Source organism: Sinocyclocheilus rhinocerous, unplaced genomic scaffold (assembly GCF_001515625.1).
Source record: "Sinocyclocheilus rhinocerous isolate Xijiao unplaced genomic scaffold, SAMN03320098_v1.1 scaffold1740, whole genome shotgun sequence".
Taxonomy (NCBI): Eukaryota; Metazoa; Chordata; class Actinopteri; order Cypriniformes; family Cyprinidae; genus Sinocyclocheilus; species Sinocyclocheilus rhinocerous.
The window spans coordinates 1,638,907-1,654,179 of record NW_015651446.1 but is presented as its reverse complement, the minus strand read 5'-3'; the positions used below and the strand labels follow the sequence as shown (position 1 = coordinate 1,654,179).

Sequence of the window (15,273 nt, the reverse complement as noted above, 5' to 3'; positions counted from 1 at the left end):
CAGCAGAGATCGACAGAGGATAACAGCTCGAGTGTATTTCTCGTTGATTGCTGTTTTATTGTGTCTGTTCGGATACTTGAGCATAACAGATGCTACTCGAACCGCAGGTGAGAAGATCTGTTGACTTCATTACACAGCCTGAAGAAATGCAGAAATAAGTGACTCTCAGTCTTTGAAAGTAATTAACACAGTTTAGGAATGAGTAGTAGGTTTTAAAATGCTTTTGCTTTGAAGCAGATAAATATGTAAAATTTGTATTAACGTTTGAGACTTATTGCTAAACCCCTGATTTACAAATGCAGGAACTGCGCTCCCTGGCCTCCCCTAATGATCCTCTTGTTTAAGCAGTAAAATGTTACAAAACTTTTTAATTTAAGTGAATGGAAATGTTCAGCATTCAGTGATGGTTTCTGTCATGTGTCTGTATAACAGCAAAGCCAGGACAGTGTCCACCCCAATCATCTGGGAGAAGATCGTGTATCAGTTCCTGTAAGAGTGACTCTAACTGTCCCAACAATGAGAAGTGCTGCAGCAATGGATGTGGACGTTACTGTACGGCTCCATATACAGGTATTCGTGTTGTATTGTTTTAGTCTAATAATAATAATAATAAATTTTGCCTTTTGTTGTTCTCTTCTAAAGTAGGTTTGAATTCATACCTTAGGATAGTTTTAAACCCAATGACTTTAAAAAAATAAAGAGGAAAATCCTGAGTATAATTTACTCTGTAGGTAAAACTTGCTATTCATGCTTTGAGTGTTTCGTGCTGTATATTGAAGTGGTATACTGTCTATATGCACAAACTAAAGCTGACTATCTGTGTCCACGCAGTGAAGCCGGGTCAATGTCCCAAACCGAAGAACATTCCACTGTGTGCTGAAAGCTGTTTCCATGATGGCCAGTGTCCTGCCACACAGAAATGTTGCCCAACCACCAGTGGCCAGGGAAGTGGTCAAGAAAACGGCCAGGGAAGTGGTCAGGAAAACGGCCAGGGAAGTGGTCAGGAAAATGGTTATGGTCAGGGGAGGGTCAGGGGAGCGGTTATGGTCAGGGAAGCGGAAGTGGTCAGGGAAGCGGAATTGTTCAGGGGAGCGGTCATGGTCAGGGGAGAGGTTGTGGTCAGGGAAGCAGTCAGGGGAGAGGTTATGGTCAGGGGAGCAGTCATGGTCAGGGGAGCGGTCAGGGGAGCGGTCATGGTCAGGGGAGTGGTCAGGGAAGGGAAGCAGTCAGGGAAGAGGTCATGGTCAGGGGAGCGGTCAGGGGAGCGGTCAGGGAAGCGGTTATGGTCAGGGGAGGGGTCAGGGAAGCGGAAGTGGTCAGGGGCGCAGTCATGGTCAGGGGAGCGGTCATGGTCAGGGGAGCGGTCAGGGAAGCGGTTACGGTCAGGGGAGCGGTCATGGTCAGGGGAGCATTCAGGGAAGGGGAAGCGGTCAGGGGAGCGGTCATGGTCAGGGGAGAGGTCGTGGTCAGGGAAGCGGTCAGGGGAGAGGTCGTGGTCAGGGAAGCGGTCAGGGGAGAGGTCTTGTTCAGGGGAGCGGTCAGGGGAGAGGTCGTGGTCAGGGAAGTGGTCAGGGGAGCGCTTATGGTCAGGGGAGAGGTCATGGTCAGGGAAGGGAAGTGTTCAGGGGAGCGGTCAGGGAAGCGGTCAAGGTCAGGGATGTGGTCATTGAAACGATCATGGGAATTTTGCATAACACCTACTGGAGATCTTTTCAGTTCAGTGCTTTATTCATATGGCATGTTTTCCCTGTTTGCTCAAACAGTTTAGAAAGATTTTTGTCGATCGTTCGTTCACTCTCTCTCTCTCTCTCTCTTACATTTTAAAGTTGTACAACTTTCTTACTGTATTTGGATTTTAAGTATAATTTGAGTACTTTTTACACCCCTTCATAGATTTGATTGGCCATGCCTGTCATTTTGACTTTGACGAGCATTGTTAGACTGCTGATCAGCTCCGATGAGAAAGTCCATTATCTTTGCGGCACCAGTGTTCAGTTAGTGTTGTTAGGCAGTTATTTCTTTTTTTTTTATTTTATTTTATTTATTTTATTTTTTAAGCCTATAAATGCCGAGGTCTGGATCTCGCGGATCTCATGCTGGGAACGGCAGTGTGTTTAACTTCATGCGGTGCTGCGCAGACCGATCGTCGAGAGTTGCAGCTTGCAGTCAGGGGCGGAATTGAAAGTGTAGACGTGAAGACTCTTTCTGCTTTCCATAGAGATGTTCGCACGGTGTTTGCATACTTTATCACATATTAAGAGAATAAAATGCAATATTTGTCGAATACAGACGTTTCATAGACGTTTTCATGAAGCAACAGAAACACTTCATGTAGGTTACTGCAGGCATCTGATAGGAAACGTCCTATAGATGTATTGCAGATGAGCAAACACTCTTTTAAAAAAAACAAAAAAAACATTCCATCTGCAGATGTAAATGCAGACGTCAAATAGACATTTCCGTGATGAAGACCAGAGGCACCTGCGCCCTCAGATTTTTGAGCCAAGTGAATTTTGAATGCAGCTTCCAAAAGACAAAAAATAGCAGATTAATATTTTCTATATTTAATACAATCACACCGGGATGATTAGAACACTCAATGTATCATATTTATTTCGAATAAAAAGGAAAAAAAAAACAAAAAACAGAAGTGCTGTTGTGGCTGCTGTGTCACATGACGACACCCCCCACCCCCAACTCGTGCCCCCACAAAAATAATGAGTGCATGACACCCCTGTCTTCCAGTCATTTGATTCACATTCACAGTTTGCATTTCACAAGCATACAAGGTCGTTGCAATCCTCTGGATCAGTTTGCATGCAACAAACCGGAAAACAGTCACATTTATAATAGTCAAAAAGTCACTGTGACATAGCAGCGAAATAGCCCCATATTCTGTGTGTTACCGCAATCGGATGTTAGATGACAGATTACAGACCACTGGCATTAAAAAGAAATAAAAGAAATCGCGGAGACCTCCCCCCCCCTAATCCTCCTGGATAGCCTGTCTATCCATCAAAGAGGAAGAATACAAATCCTGCAGGGAAATTACCTGAACCCCCGCACATTATGAGAGGGACGTCTCAATATCTCCCTGGTGAGACTTTTCGGTAATACCACTGAATGGTGAAAAGTTTATTAACTGCGTGCTGTTAAACTGAAGCCTTTATCTTAAATACATATTGTTGTGAGCTTTATTATGGAAAATCAAAAAGACAAAGCCATAGAGACATGTACATTATGCCACCATATTATATATTCATACCCTGTGTTAATCATAAAGTTATCCGTCCGTCCATCCATCCATCCATTTTATATTTGGTGACTTAAGGACTGTTCCAAATTTGTGTGACTAGTAGAGTCTTAAAAAAATTCTTTATACATTTTTCTTAAAAACATTTCTCATGGAAAATATGTCATTGTAGTCTCATTAAAAAGTCTTTCTAGACTGTACTCTTCCAGACAATGTAGAAAGTTTTTTTTTTTTTTTTTTTTTTTTTTTAAGCACTCTCATGTTATTGCCGCCTTAGGATGAATTACTTTGTTGAATTCCTTATTTGTAAGTCTCTTTGAACAAAACCATCCGCTAAATGAATACTGTAAGTGTTTTATGTTGCTGTATTTTATTTACTCGCCACTATTTTTCAAACATTTGATTACATTTACTAATGAAATCTCAGATTTGTAGGATGCTTTAGCATTTAATGCAGCCTTACGCTTATCTCTGGCCTGCAGGGTAACACGAGAGGTCATTAACTAAAGAGAAACAATGGTGTTGGTAATGAGACATCATTTTATTTGTTGTCTAATCCATCTCTATGTGAACGTACTGCTGAACAAACACCATGATGCCATTCTTACTGTATATATGTGTAATTTGGTTACAGTATGAAAACCTGGAGGTCACTGTGTGGTGCAGACCGCACGAGTACCTCGTTTCCAAAGTGGCTTGAGTGCTCACAAGGTTAGACGATTGGTCTTACATAAGGAAATATATGTTTGCTTAGTGTTTGTAAGTGTGTTCTGGATAAATTATATAAAACATTGGAAGGTCTTTAGAGGTCTGATCAACTTATGAAACATGATGAAGCATTTTATTCAATGAGGTCTATAGGTAACAAGTTCTCTGAAAACTGAAAACTTTTTGTGTTTTGGACATACATTTACACAACGTTATAGCTCTGTTCTTTTATTGTCAACATTGTCTAACTTGTTTCTTTCTTTCTTTCTTTTTTCTTTTCTTTCTTCTTTATTTTCTGTTTTTTTTATTTCACCTGAAGAATTTTAAGATGAAAATGTAGGTGACTACCATTCAAAAGTTTGGGGTCTGTAAAATTTGCAAAACAATTATCAATGTTGAAAACTGCTTAATAGTTTTGCTGCTTAATATTGTTGTGAATAATATGATACATTTCTGCAGGAGTAGAAAGTACAGAAGAACAATATTTATTTGAAATAGAAATTTTTGTAACAGTGTAAAAGTCTTTAGTCACTTTTGATCAATGCATACTTTCTGAATAATTAATAATGTTATATTAATCTTACTGACCCCAGACATTTGAACAGTAGTATATAGATTAAATAGATGTTTAAGTCACCTAAACTGTTGTTTTGGGATATGATAAGCTCACCAAAGAAGGGTACAATGTTTCTGAAAGGTCTATCTGAAAACAAATACTATTTAGAAAAGAACGGACGAATAATTTATTTTCCCACATTATAATTTTAACCAAAATGATCTGGGTTATTCTCTGTGATAGCTACTCATCTGAGCAGCTGACAGAGGAAGTTCTCCAGCAGCTCATCTGCTCTTTCCTAAATGCAGCTTTATGATTGGAAGACAGTACCGTGGGAAGCAGGTGTGACTATATCCCATGAAAGCAGCAGAGCTTTATATGGTCCAGTCTCTTTCTAGCCTCCAGGGCTACTGAGTCAGCACTCTGGTCTTAGACAGCTTGACTGAACCAGAGAGCGTAAATGACTTTTCAAAACGTATGCCATTTAAAATCCTTAACAAGACTTGCTATTTGTCTGTCAACCAAATAATCTTTTTTTCCCCTTCAATTTATTTTATTTTATTATTAAATAGTATATTTGTACTTTTTTATATTAAAGAAATAGTTCAACCAAAAAAGAAAATTTACTCACCTTTTGGTCAGGCTCAGTTTGTTTCCTTATCAGAACAGATTTGGAGAAATTTAACATTGCATCACTTGCTCACCAATGGATCCTCTGCAGTGAATGGGTGCCGTCAGAATGAGAGTCCAAACAGCTGATAAAAATATCACTGTATTTGATTAGTACTGTTTTGGACTGTTTCCATCTGAAATGGTGCTTGGTCTGTGCATACAGTATCTTTCTCCTGATTCAGAACTTGGTTTTAAGTCAGCAATGGTTTGATGTTAAAATCATCTTGATGGATTTGTTTATTACGCAGCTTTTCACTTCACAAGACATTAATTGATGGACTTGGGTAGTGTGGATTACTTGTGGATTATTGTGATTTTTATTTTTTTTTGGACTCATTCAAAATAATAAATAAATAAAGTGGCATATTCGGATGGCCATGACACTTGTGGGCTGATTTCAATTCAAAAAGAATGAGAACACTATTATGTGAGCTTTTAAAAGTACTAGCACACACTGGAGTTACTGCTCTGGCTTTTCTTAACAGGTTAAAAAAAAGAAAAAAACAAAAAAATATGACTTCTGAATTCAGCTCCATGCTCCGAGAGCAGCCACTGGATATGAAACATGGTGGAACACTTTTGAAATGTTGAGATGAGCTCTTTGGTTGTTGGGCGCCTGTCTAAGACAGACTCTTTGTTAAAGATGATATTCCCAGGGCTTCCAGGCTGCTCACTGCCTCCGGATTCCCCTCCCCGTTGCAAAGTGTAACAAAGCACTTAAAGAGTGCATTTTCATACGTTAAAGAGCCACTCTTTCCCCAGGTCATGCTTCCAAGACGGCACTAGGCAGTATGGAGAACTCAATGTTAACCATATTAAAATGTGTGTTCATATTTCACGCTGCTTGTATTAATATACACGTAAAGAGCCCTAGCTACCTGACATCAAATATTTCTCTCCTCTCTGGAGAGCAGTGCCCCCAGAGAGCTTGGCCAACCCATTTGTCCATCAGGTACTGCAAAATGCTCATTTTGCATTGACGAGCACATGTGTTATGAGAAAAGCTTGGCTACAGGGGACGACTTTGCCATAACTTTAATGTTCAATATTGTCAAAAAAATCTAAAGTCTACTAGAGTCATTTCCGCAGGACTGAAAATTTGTGTGCTATGGGAGAACGGAATATGAATACATTTTTAAACAACTCAACAATTTATCCATCTTTTCCCTCTTCTCTTTTCGCTCACATTTTATAAATCATAAACCTTCCGTCTCTTTTTGAGCCTTTATGCAGAATTCCGAAGGACATCTGTGCCATGTGGAAATCACCGGAAAGTTTTGTGCCCTGCAGATGTTTGCAGAGTTGACCTGAAAATAGCCCTGAACTAATATATGCTTTTATTGGCTGAGAGTGGCAGCAATGCAATGTACACCACTGGCTTACAGTGTGAAGTATGGAAAACATCCAGTGATAGGTATGGGAATCATGAAGAATTTAAGGATTCTACTTCTGATTTTGATTTATCTTAGTGTTTAAGGGTACCATTAATTATTATTTTGGGATTTTTAAAGGAATAGTTCACCCAAAACTGAAAATTTGCAGAGAATTTACTCACCCTGAGGCCATACAGGTAGATGAGTTTGTTTCTTCATTGGAAAAGATTAGGAGAAATTTAGCATTACATCACTTGCTCACCAATAGATCCTCTGCAGTGAATGGGTGCCGTCAGAATGAGAGTCCAAACAGCTGATAAAAACATTACAATACTCCACAAGTAATCCACATGACTCCAGTCTATCTAATAATGTAATGTTAATTAAAAGCTGTGTGTTTGTAAGAAACAAAGGCGTTTTAACTTTAAACTGTCCCTTCTGGCCAAAATACCAGTTCATAATCCATAAAAACACTTTCTCCAGTGAAAAAAAAAAAAAAAATCTGTCCCGTTTCCTCCAATCATATTTGTTTAGAACTGTTTTGGATTGTTTTTGCTTGTAAACAGTGCTAAATCTGTGCATATTTCTCTCCTAAATCAGATGAGATACCTTTTTCAATATTATGGATAGAGGACTCATATTTTAGCCAAAAGCAACAGTTTGAATTTAAAAATGTCTTATTGATGAATTTATTTGACTTATTATTTATTTTCACCTTGAGAAGCTAAATGTAATTTGTAATGAATTAATAAAGGATGTGTTACTCGGGTGGTTTAGTTTTTGTTTAGCAACCAAAGGGACCAGGGTTCAAATCCCAATCTAATAATATGATTTTTTAAATAATCCCTGAAAATGCATTTTTGTTGTATAGAAAACCCCTGTTGTGTTCTACAGGAATAAGTGAGGAAGGGTAGATGATAACCAAAAATGTATAGTTTAAAGAAGCAGGTGCAAATCTGATTTATTTATATTAATCATATTTAGTTTTTTAAGCTGCAGGAAAAACCCCTTGGTCAAAAATCAGAGCCTGAAAATGCTTCTGAAAACATATCTGACCATCACTAAACTCCACCAGTATGAAAGTAAAACAACCCTGAAATCGTTTGCCAGGCTCTCTGCCGCAGCATCAAAGTGTAAATTGAGATTGATGAGGTGAATGGTGGTTGAGACTACAGGTTGAAGTGTCAAACCTGGCAGTTACTACCCCGGTCACACGGACATCTCTGCACAACTCATTACACATTTTAGCTGAGCCACCGGGACATAAAGCAGAACCCCTGTCCACTCAGAACGCTCCACCGGCTGAGCAGAAAGGACAGGAAATCATTGCAGTCAAAACATCTCTGCCAAAGGTCACTTAAATCAGGGAAATGAAATTAGTCACCTTGAAGAGCATTGGGGCCTTGTGCAGCATAGAGAAGCAAGGTTAGATGCACTAAAAAAGCCTTTTACAAACCCTTTCTGTTGCTAACTGCACCCTTTATATAGATAGTGCTGGGCGGAACTGAAGTGTGATGTCTCATTTGTGGCCGATGGCAGAGCTGGACGCGGCTGTAACTGCTGCAAGTTGTAATAACACAGATAAAGAAACCTGGCACAATCAGTACCGCCGTTCCCTATACGCAAAGTACGCAGTTTGCGTAGGGCACCAACTCCCAGGGGGGCACCATCCCAGTTACTTTCGTTCTAAATTAATATTAACATATACATATACATAAATAAAAATCTAAACATTAACACACACACACACACACACACATATATATATATATATATATATATAATTATAAAAAAATATATTTTATGATGAACGCAGTATAAGCACACGTGACACGCCATTCCCGCATGTGCGCCCGCGCCCGCTCTCGCTCTTGCTCTCACCTCATGTTTGCGGCTGAATATAAATAATCATCATAATTAATGGACAACTAGGCTATAAAAAATTATGGGGAAGCTGTGCCTCCCCTGCCTCCCCCGACGAGCCGCCACTGCTAGTAGTATACTTGTAAGTGTACTATTTCAATACTCATTGGGACTAAATTGGCCCACTTTCTAGTATATAAAAGTATACTTTTAAGTATACTTTAAGTATAACAGTAGTAAACTTTGAGTACACAACTAGTTTACATCAAAATGTTTAGTTTGTAGAGACACAAATGAAAATATTGGTGATTATATGAGCTTATTGAGATGTGTAGAGCAGTCAGACAAGCTGTAGTCACTCTGATCACAAAGCTGTGGTAACACCGGCAGGCGGTGGGACCTCCTCAGGATGCAGAGGCCATGCTGAACAAGCGCTTTCTATGTTAATTTGCGCTCTCTCTTGTTCCCCCTGCCAGAAACTCATGAACCTTAATTCAAGCCCTTATCATTCCATAGCTCTGGCACACTGCTCAGCTCTTGGGCTTCAAAGACTTGTGGGAAGATGTGTAGAGAACACTGTCAGCCCTTCCTGAGCCCTCGGAAGGCCCTCTCAATCACAGACGCTGTCCCTGACACCAGGGGACCACAGCAAGCCACACAAGAACAGTTGTGTTTTGTAAGTCGTCTTTCAGAACGGTTGTTTGACCCGATGTAAGAGACACTTGTGCTTAATTATGATGATGCCATAACCAGAGACTTTCATTCCCCAAGAACTGAGGCAATGTCACCATTTGTGGAAAGCATTGTGTTCCATTTAAAGAATATTAAAATGTAATCTAGCATATTTGAAGCATAGACTGTTTGTGTACAAGCAAGTGTGTTAAGATGAAAATGAAAATGTAGGTGACTACCATTCAAAAGTTTGGGGTCTGTAAAATTTGTTTTTGAAATGTTTTTAAAAGAAGCCTCGTATAGGGTTTGGTGCTCAATAAACAATTATTATCAATGTTGAAAACTGCTTAATAGTTTTGCTGCTTAATATTGTTGTGAATAATATGATACATTTCTGCAGGATTTTGATGAGTAGAAAGTTCAGAAGAACAACATTCTACATAGAAATTGTTGTAACAGTGTAAAAGTCTTTAGTCACTTTTGATCAATGCATACTTTCTGAATAATTAATAATGTTATATTAATCTTACTGACCCCAGACATTTGAACAGTAGTATATAGATTAAATAGATGTTTAAGTACTTAATATTCTAGTTTTCATGACTTAAAATGTATTAAAACAATGAGGCAATAATGATTGGTTAATTAATAATAATCATATGGTTTCATTTAATAAAACTGTTAAAATACATAATGTAATACAAAATAAACAATTTGCATTATTACAAATGCCTGCAAAGGGCACCAAAGGCCTGATGATTGTTACACTTACAGGATGATCAAATCCTTGTTTAATATTGACCAAACATTTAATTCAAATCCACTTAATTTTTAATTTTTGGCCAACGTTTTGTTTTAGAAATGCTACAGCCTCTTTAATTTCTACAACAAAAACATGTGGACATGACAACCCTTACCAAAATTAACCATGGTTTTATCGTAGTAAAACTGCTTAATTTTATTTTGTGTGATTTCTGAATGCTTGAGACTATAAAAATCAATCAGACAACGGTATTAATAAAATCATTTATTTACAATCATACACAATTGTAATTTATAAATAATCCAATTTAATTACAATTTATTTATTTACTTTTTATATTTTATTATGGTCTATTTTGACCCTTTATAATAGTTTTTTTTTTTTATATATATACAACAAAGCTGTACTGCTTAGGGCACCCATTTGGCCAGCAGCAGCCCTGGGCACAATGCATGGACGGACTGGGTCAAGATCTGATACTTCAGCAATATAATTCAAACATGTTTCTGAATGAAACAACACTAACAAAAGTGACCCAGAGAGCCCATTACCTGGACGTTGAAAGTCTGGCACTGTTGTGGTTGCTAGTATATGCAATGATGACTAAATGGGTTTAAGTTGAAAAGGGTCAACTATTATTTTCTTTTTCTTTCTTTCTTTCTTTCTTTCTTTCTAAAACTGTGCTTTATCCACTAAAAGAATTTGGTTTGTCACCTTGTTACATTTTAAGAAAGATCAGAGTGGTATCCATTATCTAATGTGCTTCTATTGTAAGAAAATTTGGTTCAGTCATTTTTGGCAAAAGTATTAGGTTTTCTTCATTTGGCCATTAGTGTCTCATACAAATGTCAGCAACACTGTAGCTTCCCACTGTATTAATAGACACCGAGAGGAGATTCTGAATGGTTATATATAGATCATTATGTGATTTAAATTATGCAAAGAATGGTGACCGATGTGCTTAATCTATCAAGTTACATTATTATGTCTCATTTGGTTTGCATGAAATCTGGAGGGGAGAGTTATGCAATTTTCCTCCCATCTTCCTCTTTTTAATCAGTTCATGTCATTTTATGGATTCAAAACATGCATGTTTAAGCTACAAGTGCACAGTCATCTAAAATGTAACAAGGACATTTTTTAAGGAGAATGTTTTTAGGTTTTTATATATGTCAGTATATTTTATCTACGTTCTCAGTAAGTCTGCGCACTTGAGATTCTCAACCCACCAGTCCAAATTAATGAATGTTTAGTAAAAGTGAATGAACACTGAAGAAAAGTGAATGATCCTCATTTTAAAGTGACTGTACAATAGTGGGGCTATAGCTATAATAAAAAGTTAAGAAGAAACATTAACACTCACGCTGTACAAGCATAGTTTACACAAAAAGTTCTGTCATTTCCTCACTCTCATGTTGTTCCAAAACCTGTATGTTTTTCTTTTTTCTGCAGAAGATGTCTTTTTTTTTTGTCTATACAATACCCACTATAATTCTAATAATTCACTTAAATTCTTCAAAATATCTTTTGTGTTCATACAGCTGTGGAACTACATGTGGGTGAGTAAATTATGTCAGACTTCTCAATTTGGGTGAACTATCCCTTTAAGGAATTTTACTTTATAACAGCATAACATCAAGAGAACAATACTTTTTATTCATACATCTCAGTTGTGCATTGTGTATTCCCTTACAACTGCAAATATCCATAGCAATATCACACATTAATTGGAGGAGGGGGGGGATTCTGAAATAGGAACCATCTGCATTCATTTGAGAGCGGATGTATGATGTCAGTTGAAATGCTTGTGTGTGCATAATTCCCAATGGTTTATGAACAGCCAGCTAACAACAGTCCATTGTGTCCAGAGACTCATTGTGTGTGCACTGTGAAGGCAGTTTAAAATGGTTGATCCAGCTTAATTTGACATTATTACACAGGGCAAATCCCAGTGATAAAGAGCCAAGCTGGTCACAGGATATTATTTAGGGCTTATTAGCTGAATGCAGCAGGGTGTTATGGAACGACACGCTGTGCTCTCCACCATCCTGCCCGTGTCCCTATACTTCACTGGATAATTCTATCATCACAAATGCTTTTTCACTGTGTTTGTACTTTTCCTAAGGAAAAAACAAAACAAAAACAAAAACGGAGAATTGGATTTTACCCATGCTATAAAGATGTGGGGAGCAAAAAGTGCGATGGCGCCACTGGCTTGTTTTCAGATTTCAGTGATGACACAACACACCAATTAGGACTGAAATTATTTCTGATTTCTCGAGGCTATTCAGCAGTAACTTTCAAAATACTGTGTGCTTGTTTGATTTAATGAAATAATGTGGTAAATGAAAGAGCACACTTAGAGAACAAAGTTAATATCAATAAAGCTAAAGCACATTCATGGGGGTGTTTGAATTAGTTATATCTGGATTAAAATAGATATACTTCCAATTTCTGTTCTAGATAAAGGCCAGTGTGTGTTACTGTAGATCCAGCAGTCTATTTGTCCTTACTGTGGACACTCACTCTGGTGCCCTGCGGGCAGATGCCCACAGCCATCAGTCGAGAGTTGTGTAGGGCCATCACTCGCTCCCCCAGGCTAAATTTCAGCAGCAGTGGCGTACGCAGAAAAACATTACCAGCCAGCAACTTTGCTGCCAAGTTTAATATGATTCTTTATCGACAGAATGTTCTAGGATTCAGAATTCCAGATGAGCAGAGTGCTATCGTTCTATTGTTCCATTTATTGTTCTCTCTCTGGTTTTGTCTGGCCAGAGGAGAACTGGCCCCCCGACTAAGCTTGGTGTCTCCCAAGGTTTTTTCTCCATTTCTGTCATCGATGGAGTTTTGGTTCCTTCCCACTGTCACATTTGGCTTGCTTCGTAGGGGACACTTAACATTTGGGAATATTATTGACTTGATTGCAGACACTATTGGAAGAGAACTGAACTGAGCTGGGCAATGACATCACTGAATCAACAATGAATGATTTAGAGCTGCTATCTATCTATCTATCTATCTAGCTGTCCGTCCATCCGTTTATCTTTCTATAAGTGTTGCTTCTGAGAATGTGTTGGATAGATAGATAGATAGATAGATAGATAGATACCAAACTAGTGAGAATGAGGAAAGGGATGTACTGGCAGGCAGCTGTAAGTTAGCTAGCATAGCAAATGGCAAGAACTTTGTGACCGTCTTGTATAATTCACAGAGTGGAGAAAGAGTGCAGGTGGGCAGTGTTAATATTTCAGTGGTTTGTAGGAACCTTGAACATGCCTTGCATACCTGAGGTAAATAGTGATGAGAATGTGTTGGATAGATAGATAGATAGATAGATAGATAGATACCAAACTAGTGAGAATGAGGGAAGGGATGTACTGGCAGGCAGCTGTAAGTTAGCTAGCATAGCAAATGGCAAGAACTTTGTGACCGCTTGTATAATTCACAGAGTGGAGAAAGAGTGCAGGTGGGCAGTGTTAATATTTCAGTGGTTTGTAGGAACCTTGAACATGCCTTGCATACCTGAGGTAAATAGTGATTTCTGTCAGGAACAGTCCTGTCGAACGTCCACTGTGTCCAACGCCCAATCACTCACACTTGTGATTTATTTAAGAGCCTGTGGTATTGGGGAGATTAAACGCCTTGGGAGTCCTCCACAGCACCTCACAAAGACACAGCTTACACAAACAATTCAGTGGCCAAGAACGGAGATACCCAGGAGTGTTTGCTGATATCCCAACACCTGGAGCAGAATCTCTGAGTCAGATACGCAAGTGGGAAAAGTCCACAGGCCGCAGAGAATAAGAAAGCAAACGTGTTCTTGTCCAGATCTGCAACGGTGATTGGGAGTGTGTAAATAAACCAAAGCTCTGAGAAGTGCGAACTGCAACATGCTAACTCAGAGAGCCTGTAGATAAAACACAGTGATAAAAATATCCTTTTGAGTTGAGTTTTGTATTTATCTATCTATCCATCTATTATGGAGCCAGATCAGCCTCAAAAATATTACATTTACAAAACAAAATTCATAATTTCACAGCACAAATTACATTTACAAAATCTGATTCGGAAATTTAAAACACAATTCATAAATACACAAGTAAAAGCACAAATATTTCCCCAAATGCTCACACAAATGCATCTTACCTAAATACATTTAAAATGTTTACACAAATATGTATATATCAAGTTCTTGAATTAATTTCCATCACACATTTATGAATGATGTTACATGTATTTATGGATCGTTGAATCTGCATTTGCAAATCGTCACACATGCATGGACTCCTTTGAATTTGTCTGCGGTATTTTTGAGACCTTCCTGGCAGGTTAAGATTCATAAATATCTTTTTTGGAGGATGTTCCGTTCAGCCAATCGCGGTGAGCTTTTAATCCACCAATCAAAACGCTCCTTACTGAACAGACTCAAGAAGTTCAATGCTGCACTTTTACTGTGCATTGTTCCATGATCAGGTCGTTGATGTAAAGATATTTTAATGGGTACTCTTTTTTTAGCACCTGATTACAATTTCTACAAATTCACATAATGATTTATATTATTCACACAAAATACAGCTACCTGGTTAGCCTGCTGTCGTATACACCAAAGTTGTACATACCCTGTTTATTCAGATCAATCTGTAATGTTATTGAATAAGTGTTAAATGTCCAGATATTATGTAATGTGTTCTGTTGTTGTTATTAGTAGTAGTAGTATCAGGTTTGCAGTAACTTTTGATCAGACATTAAAAACAGCTACCACCACCTAAGGGAGATTTCGAACACACACAGCGGAGAGATTTCAGCATGGATGAAAACCAGACTCAACGAGTGAGTAAAGTCGTTTTTTCTTTTTTATCTGATTGCATTTTCTTATGATTATAGGTTTGTTGCCTGATCAAAAGTTACTGCGAACCTGATACTACTACTACTACTAATAACAACAACAACAACAGAACACATTATTTAATTGATGTTATTAAATGAAATATCTCAGAATACAAATCAGTTGTTCTGAGAGTCACACATGATGCTTTTTGTGCTCGGCAGTGTCGGTGTGTTGTCCTTCCATGCTGATTAGAGCCCAGTGGGGAAGATCTCTTCTGTAAATACCTTCTAACCATGAACCAGCACAACAAAACAAAGAAAATGGTTTCTTGAATTGGTCTCACAGCTAATGATCTTTCTTTTGTCTGTGTGTGTTGAATGTTGTTTTCTTTAGGTCTCTGGGTGTATATGTTGGCATACATGCTACAGGACCAGGCACGTGCAGAGGGGGGTGCGATGGGTGCTTGAGCACCTGCCCCTTTCCCCTTGATGCCCAAAGTGCCCTTTTGTCAAGGCAAATTTTTTTTTTTGTAATTAAGCGCCATTTTGTGAAGGCTTGCCCAATCTAACTATTAGTAAAATGAAT

At 38.3% G+C, this 15,273-nt stretch overlaps 1 protein-coding gene across 1 annotated transcript in view; it reads left to right on the top strand.

Annotated features, from left to right (window-relative positions):
- LOC107712785 (GPI-anchored CFEM domain protein A-like) overlaps positions 1–1,778 on the top strand; it is a 4,852-nt gene extending 3,074 nt beyond the window's left edge. Inside the window, exons 2-7 of the mRNA XM_016518122.1 lie at positions 4–107; positions 433–570; positions 832–999; positions 1,143–1,190; positions 1,334–1,512; positions 1,626–1,778. Coding sequence (XP_016373608.1) covers positions 4–107; positions 433–570; positions 832–999; positions 1,143–1,190; positions 1,334–1,512; positions 1,626–1,670 — 682 coding nt within the window. The 3' untranslated portion in view covers positions 1,671–1,778. The remainder of the gene's footprint in view (positions 1–3; positions 108–432; positions 571–831; positions 1,000–1,142; positions 1,191–1,333; positions 1,513–1,625) is intronic.
- The last annotated feature ends 13,495 nt before the right edge of the window (positions 1,779–15,273 follow it).